We start from the raw sequence: 14,442 nt of genomic DNA on the forward strand, positions 1-14,442 counted from the left end.
TTTTGGAGTTGGTGTTGTGTTAATTTAGACAGATGCTGAGTGTCAAACAACACTATCTAGACTTAGTTTTCTTTGACAGTAGCAAAATATAGACTAGAAGAATACTAAGTCGAGATAGTGTTCTTTGTCTCTAAAATATTTAACATTTCTAAGATTTTAGTGGTGACACTGCCTCAGAACATACAATCAAGAATGTAATACAATTAGCATACTGTTAATTGTTAGAGAATTGATAATTTTTAATTAATAGAACAATCATTCTTAAATCAATCCAGTTTGTAAGAAATGCAGCACAGGATTGCTCTGATAATTTGATACTCTTTTATTAGAGCTAAAAAAATACTCAATTCGAATACTAGGGGCAGGTTAATGTTGAAGTTGGCTTTAGCGACATCTAAAATTTCACAAGGAATGAGTGATGAATCTAATAAGAGCATAGGTGTTAGTAGTCCATGTCCAACGCTGGATAACAGGGAAAGCCCACAAATCCTTAAATAGTGGAAAGAAATTGCTGGTAAAAAACGTTTCAGACAAAGATTGTACAAAATGTCCCCTTAAATGCAACCTCTCATTTAGTGCTGAAGACAGACATGAAATTCATAAACAGTATTGGAATATTGAGAATAACGATTTTAAGCGGCAATTTTTGATGGGCCTTATAGAAGTGAAGGAAGTCCAAATCCAAAAAGGATGAATCTAGAAGACAAAACATAATTTTTTCTGATGAAAAATAAAGGAAAGATATAGGTATGCAGGGGTTTTTTTCTCGCCATCTTACATATATCCAACACAATAATAGAACATATTTTGAAAAAAAGTGACAATAACATAGTGGATACTGATCAAAGAGGAAAGCATGAGCCCAGAGTAAAGAAATCTGAAAGTACTCGTGAATATAGTGAACCACACTGCTTCATTTTCAAGAGTACTGTCCAACAAGAGTACAAGAAACGACACTGCAAGAGAGTATCTGTCTTGTGATTTAAATTTACAAAAAAAGTATGACTTGTACAGACAAAAATTCAGGAATGCTAATGTTCAGGCAGAAAAGCTTTCATATTATTGTCATATTTTCAAAAATAATTTTAATATAGCTTTTCATAAACCCAGAAAGGATCAATGCGAAAAATGTCATAAATATGATCACATGTCTGAATGTAAGAAGATAGAGACAGAGGCAGTTCATCAGTCCCACAGTGGAAGACAGGAAGCAGATCGTCAAGTAAAAAAAAAAAAAAAAAATATTAGTGCATCAGTAAACGATCTTTCCTTTTTTAAATTTAATTTTGAAGCTATGTGCTACAGTCCAAATGGAAAGAGTGTTTTATAGACGTAGATTAGCTGTATATAATTTGACCGTGTATGATGTAGCCAACAGAACAGCAGAAAATTTTATACATCTTGATTACACAACTTTTAACACTATATCACTTCAGAATATGTATTATATGTCTTTCTCGTGTTAAATTTTACCGTACCTGGTTAACATGTTTTGGCCTGTTATTGGGCTTCTTCAGAACTGGTTGTTGCTGGTCTTGGCACCTTTTGTTTTGTTTCCTGGGGTGTGTGTTTGTGTAGTGTAATGTGGAGTCAAAGAGTGTGTGTGTTCTGAAATTGAGTTGTGTGTTGAGAATTTAATTTGAATGTGTTTTTGTATGTCTGTATATTTCGTATTGTTCTAGTGTGTTTAGTTTCTGGCTTTTTGGTTGGATGTGTAGAATTTCCATGTCTGTGTTGATGTCTCTGTAGGTGTGGTTAGCGTTTGTGATGTGTTCTGCATATGTGTAAGTGTTGGGAAAATTGTTGGTCGTTCTGGATTTTATTCACTATAAAAAGAAATGTTTTTCTTTTGTTACAGGAAAATTTCCTTGCTTCATTAGACTCGCATCAGCTTGATATCGACACCAGTGATGTGACACTAGGCACACTTAGTAAAGCTTTCAAGTAAGTACATCGTGAATTATATTACTGTCTTTTATTTAAATTAATTTAAAGAATAAGCAAACAATGTATCAAGTGCTATAGAGCAGTAATAAAGTTCTGAGGATAGCCTACAACAGGCTGAAACTAGTCAACAAGGTAACCTAGCTAATTAACACGTGATAGCATATATATTTTATATATATATATATATATATTTTTTATATTCCGAAGTGATATAGTGTTAAAAGTTGTGTAATCAAGATTTATAAACAAAACACAAATTCTTGTTAAGATTCAGAAATAGGCTTTTGGGTATTTTTTTTTTTTACTTGATTATTTAACATTGCTGTATCAACTACGAGGTCATTTAGCGTTGATGGAGTTGGTGATAGTGAGATGATATTGGCGAGATGAGGCCGAGGATTCACCATAGATTATCTGAAATTTGCCTTATGGTTGGGGAAAACCTCGGAAGAACCCAACCAGGTAATCAGCCCAAGCGGAACTCGAACCCGTGCCCAAACACAACTCTGGATCGGCTGGCAGATGCCTTAGCTGACTGAGCTACGCCTGTGGCTTTTTTGAGTATTCAACCAAGCAACTGAGCCTCGTTGTATGCGGTAGTGAGAGATATTGAGCCCAACAGAATAGGTAACCCCTTTGTTCTTACCTGTTTGCCCTGAGGATGAAACATGTATGATTTATGTAGTTCTAAAGCATTGGAAATGTTAAGGTCTAGGTTATGTTGAAATACCCAAAAGTTTTTTTGTGAACACATTCGCCTTAAAAGCCTAAAAAACTTTTTATCAAGTAAGGGACGAATTAAATTCACCATGTCTAATATTTTTCTACAGAATATTTTATTATTCAATGCTGCTTTAGAGAGCACTTTTGAAATGCATATCAAGTGAAAGAAGTACAAGTAATTCATCTGACATTATACTGATATTAAATATCTTGCCACATGTTGTGGAGCATTTCAAGATTTGAGTACACACGTATCTTTCAGCTCCTTTATTCTTTTTTGTAGAAAGGGGATGTGGATATTGACCTTCAGGAATATCTATAAAAAGATATCTGATTATCCTAGATCAGGTGATCTCAGGCTACACCATGAGGCCTCATCATGCAGTTCGTTGTTGAGAAAGACAAGCACTAGAGTAACAATTCGCATTATGATGAAAAGACAGTCTGGCTCCTTTTACTGTTAATTCAGATTTGTAATGTTTTTTTATCTGTGACATTAACCATCATAGAGTGAGTCTAGGTAGATAAGCACAGTTGTGGCTTCAATGAGGCAGTATTGTCCATATAGCTTTTTCTGAGATATGTCACAAAAACAAACTTTGGGGCTGTTCCTTTGAAGTGCAACAAATTGCTGAGGACTTTCATTGCCCTGAGTTCTTAAATTCTGACACCACTAGTCCTCACAGTTTGAAGATCGCTCATCACTGAAGACAAATCTGTTTATAATTATGATTATTCTAATCATTTTATTCTGACTAGGGTTTCAGTTATTGCAACATATTTATTCGAGATGGGCGAAGATTAAAGTGCACCTGCAGAAATTATTGTACATTTTCTGAATATGAAGTTCCCAATTGCCACATCATACAGATTTTTTACATGATATACACAAACAAATTATTGGTAAATTACAGTAATATATTTTTCAATTTGAGATAGTCTATTCCAGTAGTACTCATCAGAAATTAGAAGAGAACCAAAAGCGAGAAATAGTAATTTGCCAAGAGCCACAATTCATTTCACAGTATTGAACTTCAACAAAATGCGCCTATTTTTTTATTAAATTATTAGTGTCGCATACAGCTAGAAGGCTCTCCTTAACAATCTTCTCATCTGTAAATGGCTTAATTTCTGCTTCGTGGTACGATGTTTTCGTTGTCAGTTTATTCTTATGTACAATGGAATTCATTACTGTTTGTTCAGGTATTACTGGCATTTTTAACATTTTCAGTTTTTCTAGCCTTGATTGAGAATGTTTGGATACTTGTTATCAAAATTTGAATGAACTTATTGTAATGTCTATTAAGATAAAAACGTTTATGACCCATTATTATGTCAAGATATAATGAGCACATGAGACATCACACTACCTTTTTTTTTTTTTAAAGAAAACAAATACGCATCATTGAACACCTTCACTGGCAGTAATAATGCAGGGTAATCAAAGTTTTTTCCAGTTGCACATTATTGCAGAAAAAGAATACTAATAGTAATACTAGTTCAACAGCTGCAATAAACGTCTTTGAGAACTGTGGTAGTGAGTACCACTGGTCTATTGATACCTTTGTGTTATACAGTTATCAGCAGGGAACGGATTTATATGGACTAAAAATATATGAAATATGTAAATATATATGTAGTTATTTTTACCAAAATATGGAATTAAATATGGATTTTTACCAAAATATGGAATTAAATATGGACTTAAAATTATAAAAAAATGACTATGTACGTTAAATATTGGTACATTTTAATCAAACTAAACAAAAAATATAATGGACGTACCTTATCTTCCAATGTAGTTTCAACAAAACACAATTTTTATTGTCTGTTACCATAACAATAGGTTACAAACATTTCTTTCAAGTGCTGAAAAGTGAATCTTCTTCTATTGTCTCTGAGGATAGATTTATACTGACTAAAAGAGCGTTCGACGTCACAAGAAGTAACTGGTACATAATTCAATTTCACAATGTCTGCTGGGGATAAGTCCAAGTTAATCTTCACTGTTGATTCACCACTCATCACAGCAACAACCTTTTGTAGTTCTTCATATCCAGGGTTTTTTGAAAGTACAGTGTCCACCTTAGCTCTTACTGCATCTGCAACTTTACCTCTACCACGATTCAGTTGTTCCACAGTACTATTTATAATTTCAAAACTTTCAGATAGTGAAAGGTGCCTATTTTGGAGACTTTTGAGCGTTTTTATGATGCATGAAAATGTATGCTGAATGTGAGCTAAGTCATTCTTCACACTTATGTCACAGGTAACTGTTTTCGCAGTATCAATTGAGACTGCATCTTCAGAGTCCAATGCAAGGAGAACATTGTTAATAGAGTCTATATGTTCGGCATAATATTCAACTGCTTCTAGCCATGTACCCCATCTAGTTAAAATTGGCTTTGGTGGCAATGGAATTTCAGGGTACATTTCTTTCAACACGTTAACTCTACTGGGAGCTTTGAGAAATACTTTTTTCACTGATGAAATCAACAAATCTACTTTAGGGAAATTGTCTCTGACCACTTCTGCCACACGATGAAATGCATGCGCCACACAAGTAAAATGAGTCAATTTAGGATATACAACAGATAATGCTTGTCCAGCTTTGACCATATAAGGGGCAGCATCGCTAATAAAGAATAACACATTATCGTACATAATACCCTTTGGCCACAGGATACCCATAGCTTCGTTGAACAGTTTAACTATAGTTTTGTTATTGCACTTTTCTAGAACATCACAATGTAAAAGAATTCGTTCAGAATATTGTTCACTTAACAAACCGATAACTACATTACCAACAAGTCTACCTTCTTTGTCGGGAGTCTCATCAATGGAAACCCAAATTGAACTATCTTTAATTTCATCTCTTATCTTCTGTATTGTCTCATCGTAGATGGATGGAGCATACGTCTTCCTAAGTGTTGACTCATCCGGGATTGTATGTTGAGTATATTTTTCAAGGAATTCCCTGAAGACCTTATTCTTTAGTTTGTAGAGAGGAATATCAGCAGAGATGAGAGAACGGCACAGGTCGATGTTAAACTCAGATCTTACATTCGATGTTGTTGGTTGTGTTAAAAACAATTGTCTCTGCTTGGAATTTAGTTGTTTGTTGGCCTGATGTTTACTAGTTGTAATGTGTTGTTGCACCAGGAACTTTTGTGTAGATGATACTGCACACTGACACAAATTACAAAATAATATTTTATTGTCAGTTGATAAACCATCTTCTTTAAATTCTGAAATGTAACTTGTTAGTTTTGATTTTAAATTGACTGAATGACGTACTTTTGGCATATTTACCGTCTTTATAGTATGATTTACAAAACTGAACCTATGTGTACTCTGACTGGCATTTAACTGTTGAGCTGCACAACTGAAGTCTGTTAAAAATTTTAAATTAAATTAATACAGTTTTGTAACTTACTTTCCCATTGTTGATAGGACTGCTAATTTTCAAATAACTCTGATGTTAAAGGGATTACTGAACATGTGTTTAAATCTCTATTGTTGAAATGTATTTTTAAAAGTTAATGGAATTTTGTTTTGTTTTATTGTTAAACCTAATATAATATGGACTGTTTTATATGAAATATGGAAAATATATGGAAATTAACGAAAATATGTACTAAACTCTAAAATATGGAAAAATATGGAAAATAAAAGTAGGATTTTTCAACCCTACACATTGTGAAACATAAAGATAATGCAAAATATAAATTATATTAGCTTTATAAGTAAATATGTATTTACATATAAATCCTTTCCCTGGTTATCAGTCACAACAAAACACTCATTTCAAGCACGAATAGATGATCTTGCTTGGAGGAATCTTCTCACATCCCATCGAAACTCTAGTTGCACTGTGTTTACAGACTTTATCTCATGAAATAACCACAGTCTACTATATACAGTCACGAAGCTTCAGTTTTAAGGGTGCTAGAAACAATAGACTGATGGTACTATTTTGCATTGCCTGTAATGAGGCGATATTAGCGATCCTAGTGGTGAGCAACTATCTAATGTTTGCATATTTACTATGTATTGAGCTTCGCGACTGTATATACTAGACTGTGAAATAACTTTAAGAACACTTTTTCTGTCATTTTGTCATCTGAAGATACATTTGTACAGCTTCTGTCATCAAGACCTTGCAGTCTGTACAAAGTTTGATAGTTCTTCGTCATTCATATAGTGTTTTTTCATATCATCTGCTTGAACCAATTGTGAGTAATAAACCATGGAAACTGGGAAACAGTTATGGGCATGGTGTATGTAGTTTATATATAAGAATAGAGGAATACTGAAAATACAGGAGAAGTGAAATGCAACAATATTCCAAGTATAACAACAGGCTATAATAGAAAAGAAGAGTTGGATTTCCAGCTGATGCCATTTTAAGGCTGTTTTAAAAAGAATTTAGAAAAGGGAGGTCTAAATTTTTGGTGGAAAAGAATCAATCAATCTTCTTAATGTATCTAGTTGTTTGCTGACAACATAAAGTCCACTACAGTCCACTGTAGTCTATTCAGTTGTTGTTTTTCACGAAAAATGAGGGGTATTTTGATCGGTGTTCATTATAGATGCCTGTTGCTAATAGCCAGAGTTTGGGTGCAGTGTATATACTGCAGGGCTGTGTCTTCTGCAACTGGGTACTCACCTTGTCGTGGTGAGGGGGCTTAAACTTGTTGTTTAAGCTGACAAGTAACAAACCTCACCCACATGAGCTGCATTAACACCAATGCAGTCCCACTATATTTTTCACTGCTTATGACTCATGGAGTCCCTCAGTGTAAAATTCTCTGGAGGTAAAATAGTCCCTCAATCAGATCTCCGGATAAGGACTGCACTGAGAGATGCCAAGAATCGTACTAAAGTAGTTATTTGGAACACCAAAAGTCACACCGTCCAGTCAATCAGAGCCAAGTTTAATATTGGCGGAAATGAAGAGAACGCGATAAAATTTGTATTGAAAGAAATTGAACCTCCTGGAATTTCTCAAAATGAAATACAATTTGTTCATATGGGAACATATACTGTTGATGAACAACATTTTAAGATATTCATGCAAAAAAAGAAAAAAAAAAACATTCAACAAGATATTTAAAAAAAATTAAAGTAGTGTCATACGAATGATACATATTTTCTCATATGTTTTAAAAGTTTTGTGACATTTCAGTTCTTTTATCATATTGCAAATGTCAGAGGTGCTAACTATTATGAATTTCCCCCCAATATTACTGCATCACAGCCAAAGGGAATATTACGGAAAAGCAAAATTATCATGGCAAATATATATATATATATATATATATATAGAATAAGAAAGGGGTGAAAAAGATACATAAACCCTGTTTGCTTCTATGTGAACCACCTGGCAACTCAACTAAGCAAATCAAATAGTCATTCTGAAGAGGATTATGGAGTTTACCAATGAGATATTATGTTTTCTGAATGTATTATAATAATGAAAATTGGGCAAAAATTGCAGATCTCAGAAACGGAAGTGGACAAGTAAAGCATAAAACATTAAGTATTTTTTTTTTTTTTGTTGTACTAAGAGTGCCTCATAGTGCTCCTACAGAAAGAGTCCTCAGTGTTATAAGAAAGAATTAGACTGAATTCAGGCCAACATTGAACATATAACATTTGAATTGCTTCTGATTTAGATAACATAAGGAGAAGTATGCTTAAAAAAATTGGCTAAAAATAGTAGCTGCTCAATGCAAACATGTTACAGAGATTTTTTTTATTGCAGAAGAAGTGACAGGTAACATGTAGATGTGGAATCTGTTTTATGTCTGATTTTGCCAGAAGGGAGCGGGGGGCGACACAGCTTCACTATGGAATTACGAATGCAGTAACCCACTTGAAAATTGGCACTTCTGAAATAGTATTGCTGTTTATAATTTTTCTTGAACTACAGTGTGTCATAACAAATGTTCCTGGTATTCTTTTTAGCCGACCAGTGGAAAGTCTTCTCCAATACCGCTGCTGCTTGCATCCAGTCCACAAACTCACAGTCTTTGCCTATGTATGCTATATTAATAACATTTGATACTCACCTTCCATACAGTAATTATGGAAGTGTTGTCCATCTTGTGTGATATTGATATATAACTCACAAGTACTGAATATAATAATTGAACTTCCTTGTTTTATGACTGATCACTAAATATGCTGATTCGACAATTCTCGCAAGTTTGTCCCCCCCCCCCCTCCCTATATGCATGGCTGATGAATCCCCTAATGCTTAGCTTAATTTATCACTCCTGACTGGTGTTTGTGTTATCTTTCACACATCAGCTCTTGTGTATGTGCCAAGAGAGAGGGAATAAGGTAAAGAGAGATAGAGATCACCACATGATAGCTGCATGGTTAGTGAATACCTGTTACCCAAAATTAGCTGTGCCAAACTGAAAGATAGCTTGCATTAAAGACATGCCCTGAGTCAACTTAAAATAAGTGCAATTTATTACGTTGTGTTGTGTTTTGTAGCGATTACATATTTAATGCATACACATTTTGAAAATGTACATATAGAAAAAGAAATAGTGTGGTAGAACAAGATAAAACTTTAGAAGTAAATTTCCTGGTTGCTCAGTTTCATGTAGAAAAGCAGTACTAAATTTAGTGAGTAGGCTTAATGAAACAAAACTGAAAGTTAGAATTTATTAAACAATTATATTACCGGTTCTTCTATATGGTTGTGAAACTTGGACTCTCACTTTGAGAGAGGAACATAGGTTAAGGGTGTATGAGAATAAGGTCCTTAGGAAAATATTTGGGGGTAAGAGGAATGAAGTTACAGGAGAATGGAGAAAGTAACATAACAGAGAACTGTATGCATTTTATTTCTCACCTGACACAGTTAGGAACATTAAATCCAGACGTTTGAGATAGGCAGGGCATGTAGCATGTATGGGCAAATCCAGAGATGCGTATAGAGTGTTAGTTGGAAAACTGAAGGGAATAAGACCTTTGGGGAGGCCAAGACGTAGATGGGAGGATAATATTAAAATGGATTTGAGGGATGTGGAATATGATGGTAAAGACTGGATTAATCTTGTTGAGGACAGGGACAAATGGCGGGCTTAGGGAGGCAATGAAATTCAACTGGAAGAAGTAGGAGCTATGTTTGAACATAGTTCCAGGAAGTCCCTCAGACAGAAATTTCGAAATCACCTGCACAATGAGCAACAGAAAACTCAAATTAAAGTCAGTAGTAAATACACGCAATAACTTAGTTAAGAAGAAGTGCAGTTTATTACGTTGTTGTGTTTTGCAACGGTTGCATATTGAGTGCATGATTACCTGCACATTTAGGAAATGTACACATGGAAAAAGAAATCGTGTGACAGAACAAGGGAATCTTTAGACGTAAATTTTCTTGCCACCCAGTTCCGTGTGGAGAAACAATACTAAATTTAATGATAAGTTTAATGAACCAGGTTCTGTGAATGATGTGATGTGAATTATGTATTACTTAGAATGGGTAACACTTGCACAGCTACTGTGTGGAGGGTGAGTACCGAATATTACCAATATAACAGAGCACGTAAATTTTAATCTGTTGAAGCGCTGTGAGTTTGTGGATGCAAAAGGTGATGGTAGCTGATGAGGAGAGGGACTTGCCACTGGTCAGCCAATAGAAACACCGGGAATGTTTGCTGAGTCTCACTGTATTATTCAAAAGATATCCCAAATGAAATAATTCATATAGGCCCAAATAAAGAGATGAAATTTAGTTTTCTTGATTGCACACAACAATTCCAAAAGTACAGCTTGATTCAACAATTGTTGTTTAGTCAACTGTCTGAAGACAGGATGGAACCTCATAAGTGATACCAATAGGGCATCACTCCAGCCAGGAGATAATGGGTTAGGGTGGCCAGTTCCTTTCCCCTCCACTGCATACATCTCTGACTAGTAACATATTTCACTAATGAGACTAAGAATTTACCAATTATGGTTCTTAAAAAAGTAAATAGATACAGAATGAGCCCTTATCATAACTGATGACTCACAGATGTCTGTAGTCTGCATCTTAATTAATCAGTGTTCAGGCTGCATAAAAAGTCACTGCCGCCGCCGCCACCACCACCACCACCGCCACTGCCCCCGCACCCATTGCCGCCACCACCTGGCATGAATTGGTTGGTCCATTCCGTCTCCATTAGTACTACACTGTATTGTTGTTTAGTCAACTGTCCTAAGACAGGTCTGAACCCAACAAGTGATACCAAGAAGGCGCTAGGCCAGGAGATAATGGGGTGGGATGGCCAGTTCCTTTCCCCCTCCATTGCATGCATTGCTCACTAGCTGCATATTCCACTAATCAGACTTCAGATGCATACAAACAATTGTTCTTCCTCTGATACATATCATCAAGTAAAAGGTGTATATGTAATTTGAATAATTTCGAGGGAAAAAATTGTTCCAGGGCCGGGCATCGAACCTGGGACCTTTGGTTAAACGTACCAATGCTCTAGCAACTGAGCTACCTGGGAACTCTATTAGACACCGACCAATTTTTCCCTCTATAATCACAGACATCAAAGTGGGCTGACAACCGTCAAGCAGCCAACATTGAGTGCACACTAACTCTGTGTGACTTATTAAATTGTAGTTTTCTGTTAATGAACAGTGATACAGAGTTAGTGTGCACTCAATGTTGGTTGCTTGATGGTTGTCAGCCACTTTGAGGTCTGTGGATATAGAGGGAAAAATTGGATCGGTGTCTGGTAGAGTTCCTGGGTAGCTCAGTTGGTAGAGCATTGGTACGTTTAACCAAAGGTCCCGGGTTCGATACCCGGCCTCGGAACAATTTTTCACTCGAAATTATTCAAATCAACTTTACAGGGAGTTATACCTGAAAGCTTGATTTGCATAATACACGTCACTGTTCGTTAACAGAAAACCACAATTTAAGTCACACAGAGTTAGTGTGCACTCAGTGTTGGTTGCTTGACAGTTGTCAGTCCATTTTGATGTCTGTGGATATAGAGGGAAAAATTGGATCGATGTCTAGTAGAGTTCCTGGGTAGCTCAGTTAGTAGAGCGTTGGCACATTTAACCAAAGGTCCCGGGTTCGATGCCTGGCCCCGGAACAATTTTTTCCTCAAAATTATTCAAATCAACTTTACAGGAAGTTATACCTGAAACCTTGATTTGCATGAAATTTATGTTGGTCCCTATTATGCATATGTCTGGCGATATCAAACATTTTTCACAAATTCACTCTCTTATTTAAGTTCTTCTACACTAAACATGGTCTCTACCTTATATGGACATTCAAATCCTGACACTCCATTACTTGTCTGTTACACCATTAATGAAAGATTGTTGAATAGTATTTTCCACTACAAAAACCACAACATCTTTATTGTAATAATGTTCCTCATTACCATTCACATGTCTGCACATGTTCTGCCATTTCTCTATGCCCACTTCTTCGAATCTATTGTAACAAAGCTTCTTGACATCTTTAATTTTAAATGTATTATTGTTTCTGCTAATCAGTTTTTGATGTGTGACCAAATGAATTCAATAATATTTTTAAGTCTGTGTGATAAGGAAGACTCTGTGGCCGTTCTTTGCAAGGGTTTTGTTATGCATTTTAGTTTCTACTCTTCTATAATATCATAAAGTTTCTATTGCACCATGCTTTCATCCTAACATATGTTTTTATCCAAAAGCCAAATTTTCATTGTTACTGAATTTGAGGTTGGAGGCTTGTCTTTGCCATGCTCTTGTTGCTAGTTTTCGCTAAGGCTTATATGTATAATGTTAATTTTCTTAAATCAGTCACACACATTGCTAGAGTGTACTTTGTCCTTGTAGTAATTCTCTAATGATGAAAGTTTATAATAAAAAAAATATGGAAAGAATATAAAGAATATTGCAAAACAATGACACACAGAATAATCAGATTGCAAAGTGAAAGAAAACAGTGGTAATCTTTAATAGACAACAAAGATTTAATATCAGATTCTCCATGAAGGAAGACATTAGGACTGTTTAGACTTCACACAGGACATGACTGTTTGGCCACACACTTGTGCAAGCTGCCAATCACTTCTTCCCACTATATGTTGTACGACGACTTGAACTCCATAATGGACAAGAACCATCTTCATCTCCGCTCAGCCATTAAGAAGACTGATGGAAGCATGAATACCCAACTGGCAGCGTTTATTGGAACTCGTGATGGCAAATGGCAGCCATCCAGTTGCATGAGCATTCAATACTATTACTTCTGAAGCTCTCCTGTGTGTATCTCAGTTGCATACTTTCTGAGGAATACCCCAGTCCACCAACCTCAATTCATGGGTGATCTTTTTCAGCTAAACAGCAGCATTGAGCCACAGTGGCTGAAATGTTAGTATTTAAGATTTCGACAGTGCAGACGAAAATGAAAGCATATTTTGCTGTAGATGAAAGAATATAGGTTTCGGAGTCTTGGGTAAGACTAATTAAAATTGTGCAATACAGCAGCATATTTTTTTTCCCTATTTCTTTCCTTTCTTTATTTTTCTCTTTCTTGGTTTATTAGTTTTTCTTTCTTTCTGTTCTTTTTCTGTTTTTTCGCTCTTCTTTTTTCTCTACAGTATAATCTTCAAGAAAATTGTCATCAGGCCAGAATTTGTAGAACTTCGTCATAATGAAATGAATTTTGTTTTGTTTCAGATTTGCGTCTCGAACGAAGATGAAGGTAGGCCGAGCCTTTAGCTTCAACAAAACACCTAGTAAATTAAAGCGAGCTGTGTCCACAATGATGAGTCCATTTGGTAGTACAACGAATCTCACTCCGGCCTCTCAGCTGGCACAGATGAGGCTGGCTAGCTGCAATAATCTCAATGTAAGTTTATGTTAGGGTAACAGCTCCTTGAACTTGTGACAGAATTTTAATTACTTTCATTTTAATTTTATAACTTTCATTGCATTAGCCAGTAAAAAAGTGGAGTGACAAAATTTGACTTATTTGCATGTTTGCTTTTATTACATTAGCCAGTAAAAACTGTGGGTCACTATGTAAAAATCAATAAACATTGATATATAGGACGATTTATTACATTAAGGTGTTTAATGAGTATAGAAATGTGTATTCTACATTTTTTAAGATGACTGATGTTTAAGAGGTCATAAAATGCCATGCTATGAACTACTTTTTTATTTTAAGCACTGATCCTGTGCTTATTTTATTGAAGTTTTACAATAATGGAAAGGAAGCTATTGATTACACTAGGGAACAAATGGAAACTTTCTTTCTGCGGTATAAATATAAATATGCCATTTTTACCAATTTTGGTGTGCTGAATTCAAAAATATATTTGTTTTGCCGTATCACATCAGCTTTTTGGAAATTTAGCAAAACGTTATTTTGCCACAAAATAAAATTATAGGTTACAGCGTGTTCCTTGAAATCATATAATTATTTTCTGTATCTCATTCGTTAACACGTCCATCTATTTTTTTCTAAGTTGTATAACAATAAAAGAAACAGTTAAGAATTCAGACACATAGGCCTATATACAAGGAAAACATCTTACTAAACAAAATTATAAGAGCAGAAAGCTTATCTTCAGAATGTGTATTAGATGTCCTCGGTTTCTCTTTTTCTCTTTCCGTGGAATCTTAGTGTGTGTGAAGTCCTTGCAAGAATAATCACGTGCGATACTCTAACAGTAATCAGCCATCATATTTACATCCCAACGTCCCTAATAGCGTCGCTCTACCTCTTTTAGATCCTGTGGAACCTTT

General features: G+C 35.2%; 1 protein-coding gene across 4 annotated transcripts in view; it reads left to right on the plus strand.

The window, feature by feature from the left end:
• The window catches only part of pbl (epithelial cell transforming 2 pebble), a 192,599-nt gene that overhangs the window by 160,416 nt on the left and 17,741 nt on the right, over nt 1-14,442 (plus strand). For all 4 annotated transcript variants that reach the window (XM_069833481.1, XM_069833482.1, XM_069833484.1 and 1 more), the window contains 2 exons: nt 1,859-1,944; nt 13,369-13,540. In XM_069833481.1, coding sequence (XP_069689582.1) covers nt 1,859-1,944; nt 13,369-13,540 — 258 coding nt within the window. The remainder of the gene's footprint in view (nt 1-1,858; nt 1,945-13,368; nt 13,541-14,442) is intronic.

This window comes from Periplaneta americana, chromosome 8, assembly GCF_040183065.1.
Source record: "Periplaneta americana isolate PAMFEO1 chromosome 8, P.americana_PAMFEO1_priV1, whole genome shotgun sequence".
Classification (NCBI taxonomy): domain Eukaryota; kingdom Metazoa; phylum Arthropoda; class Insecta; order Blattodea; family Blattidae; genus Periplaneta; species Periplaneta americana.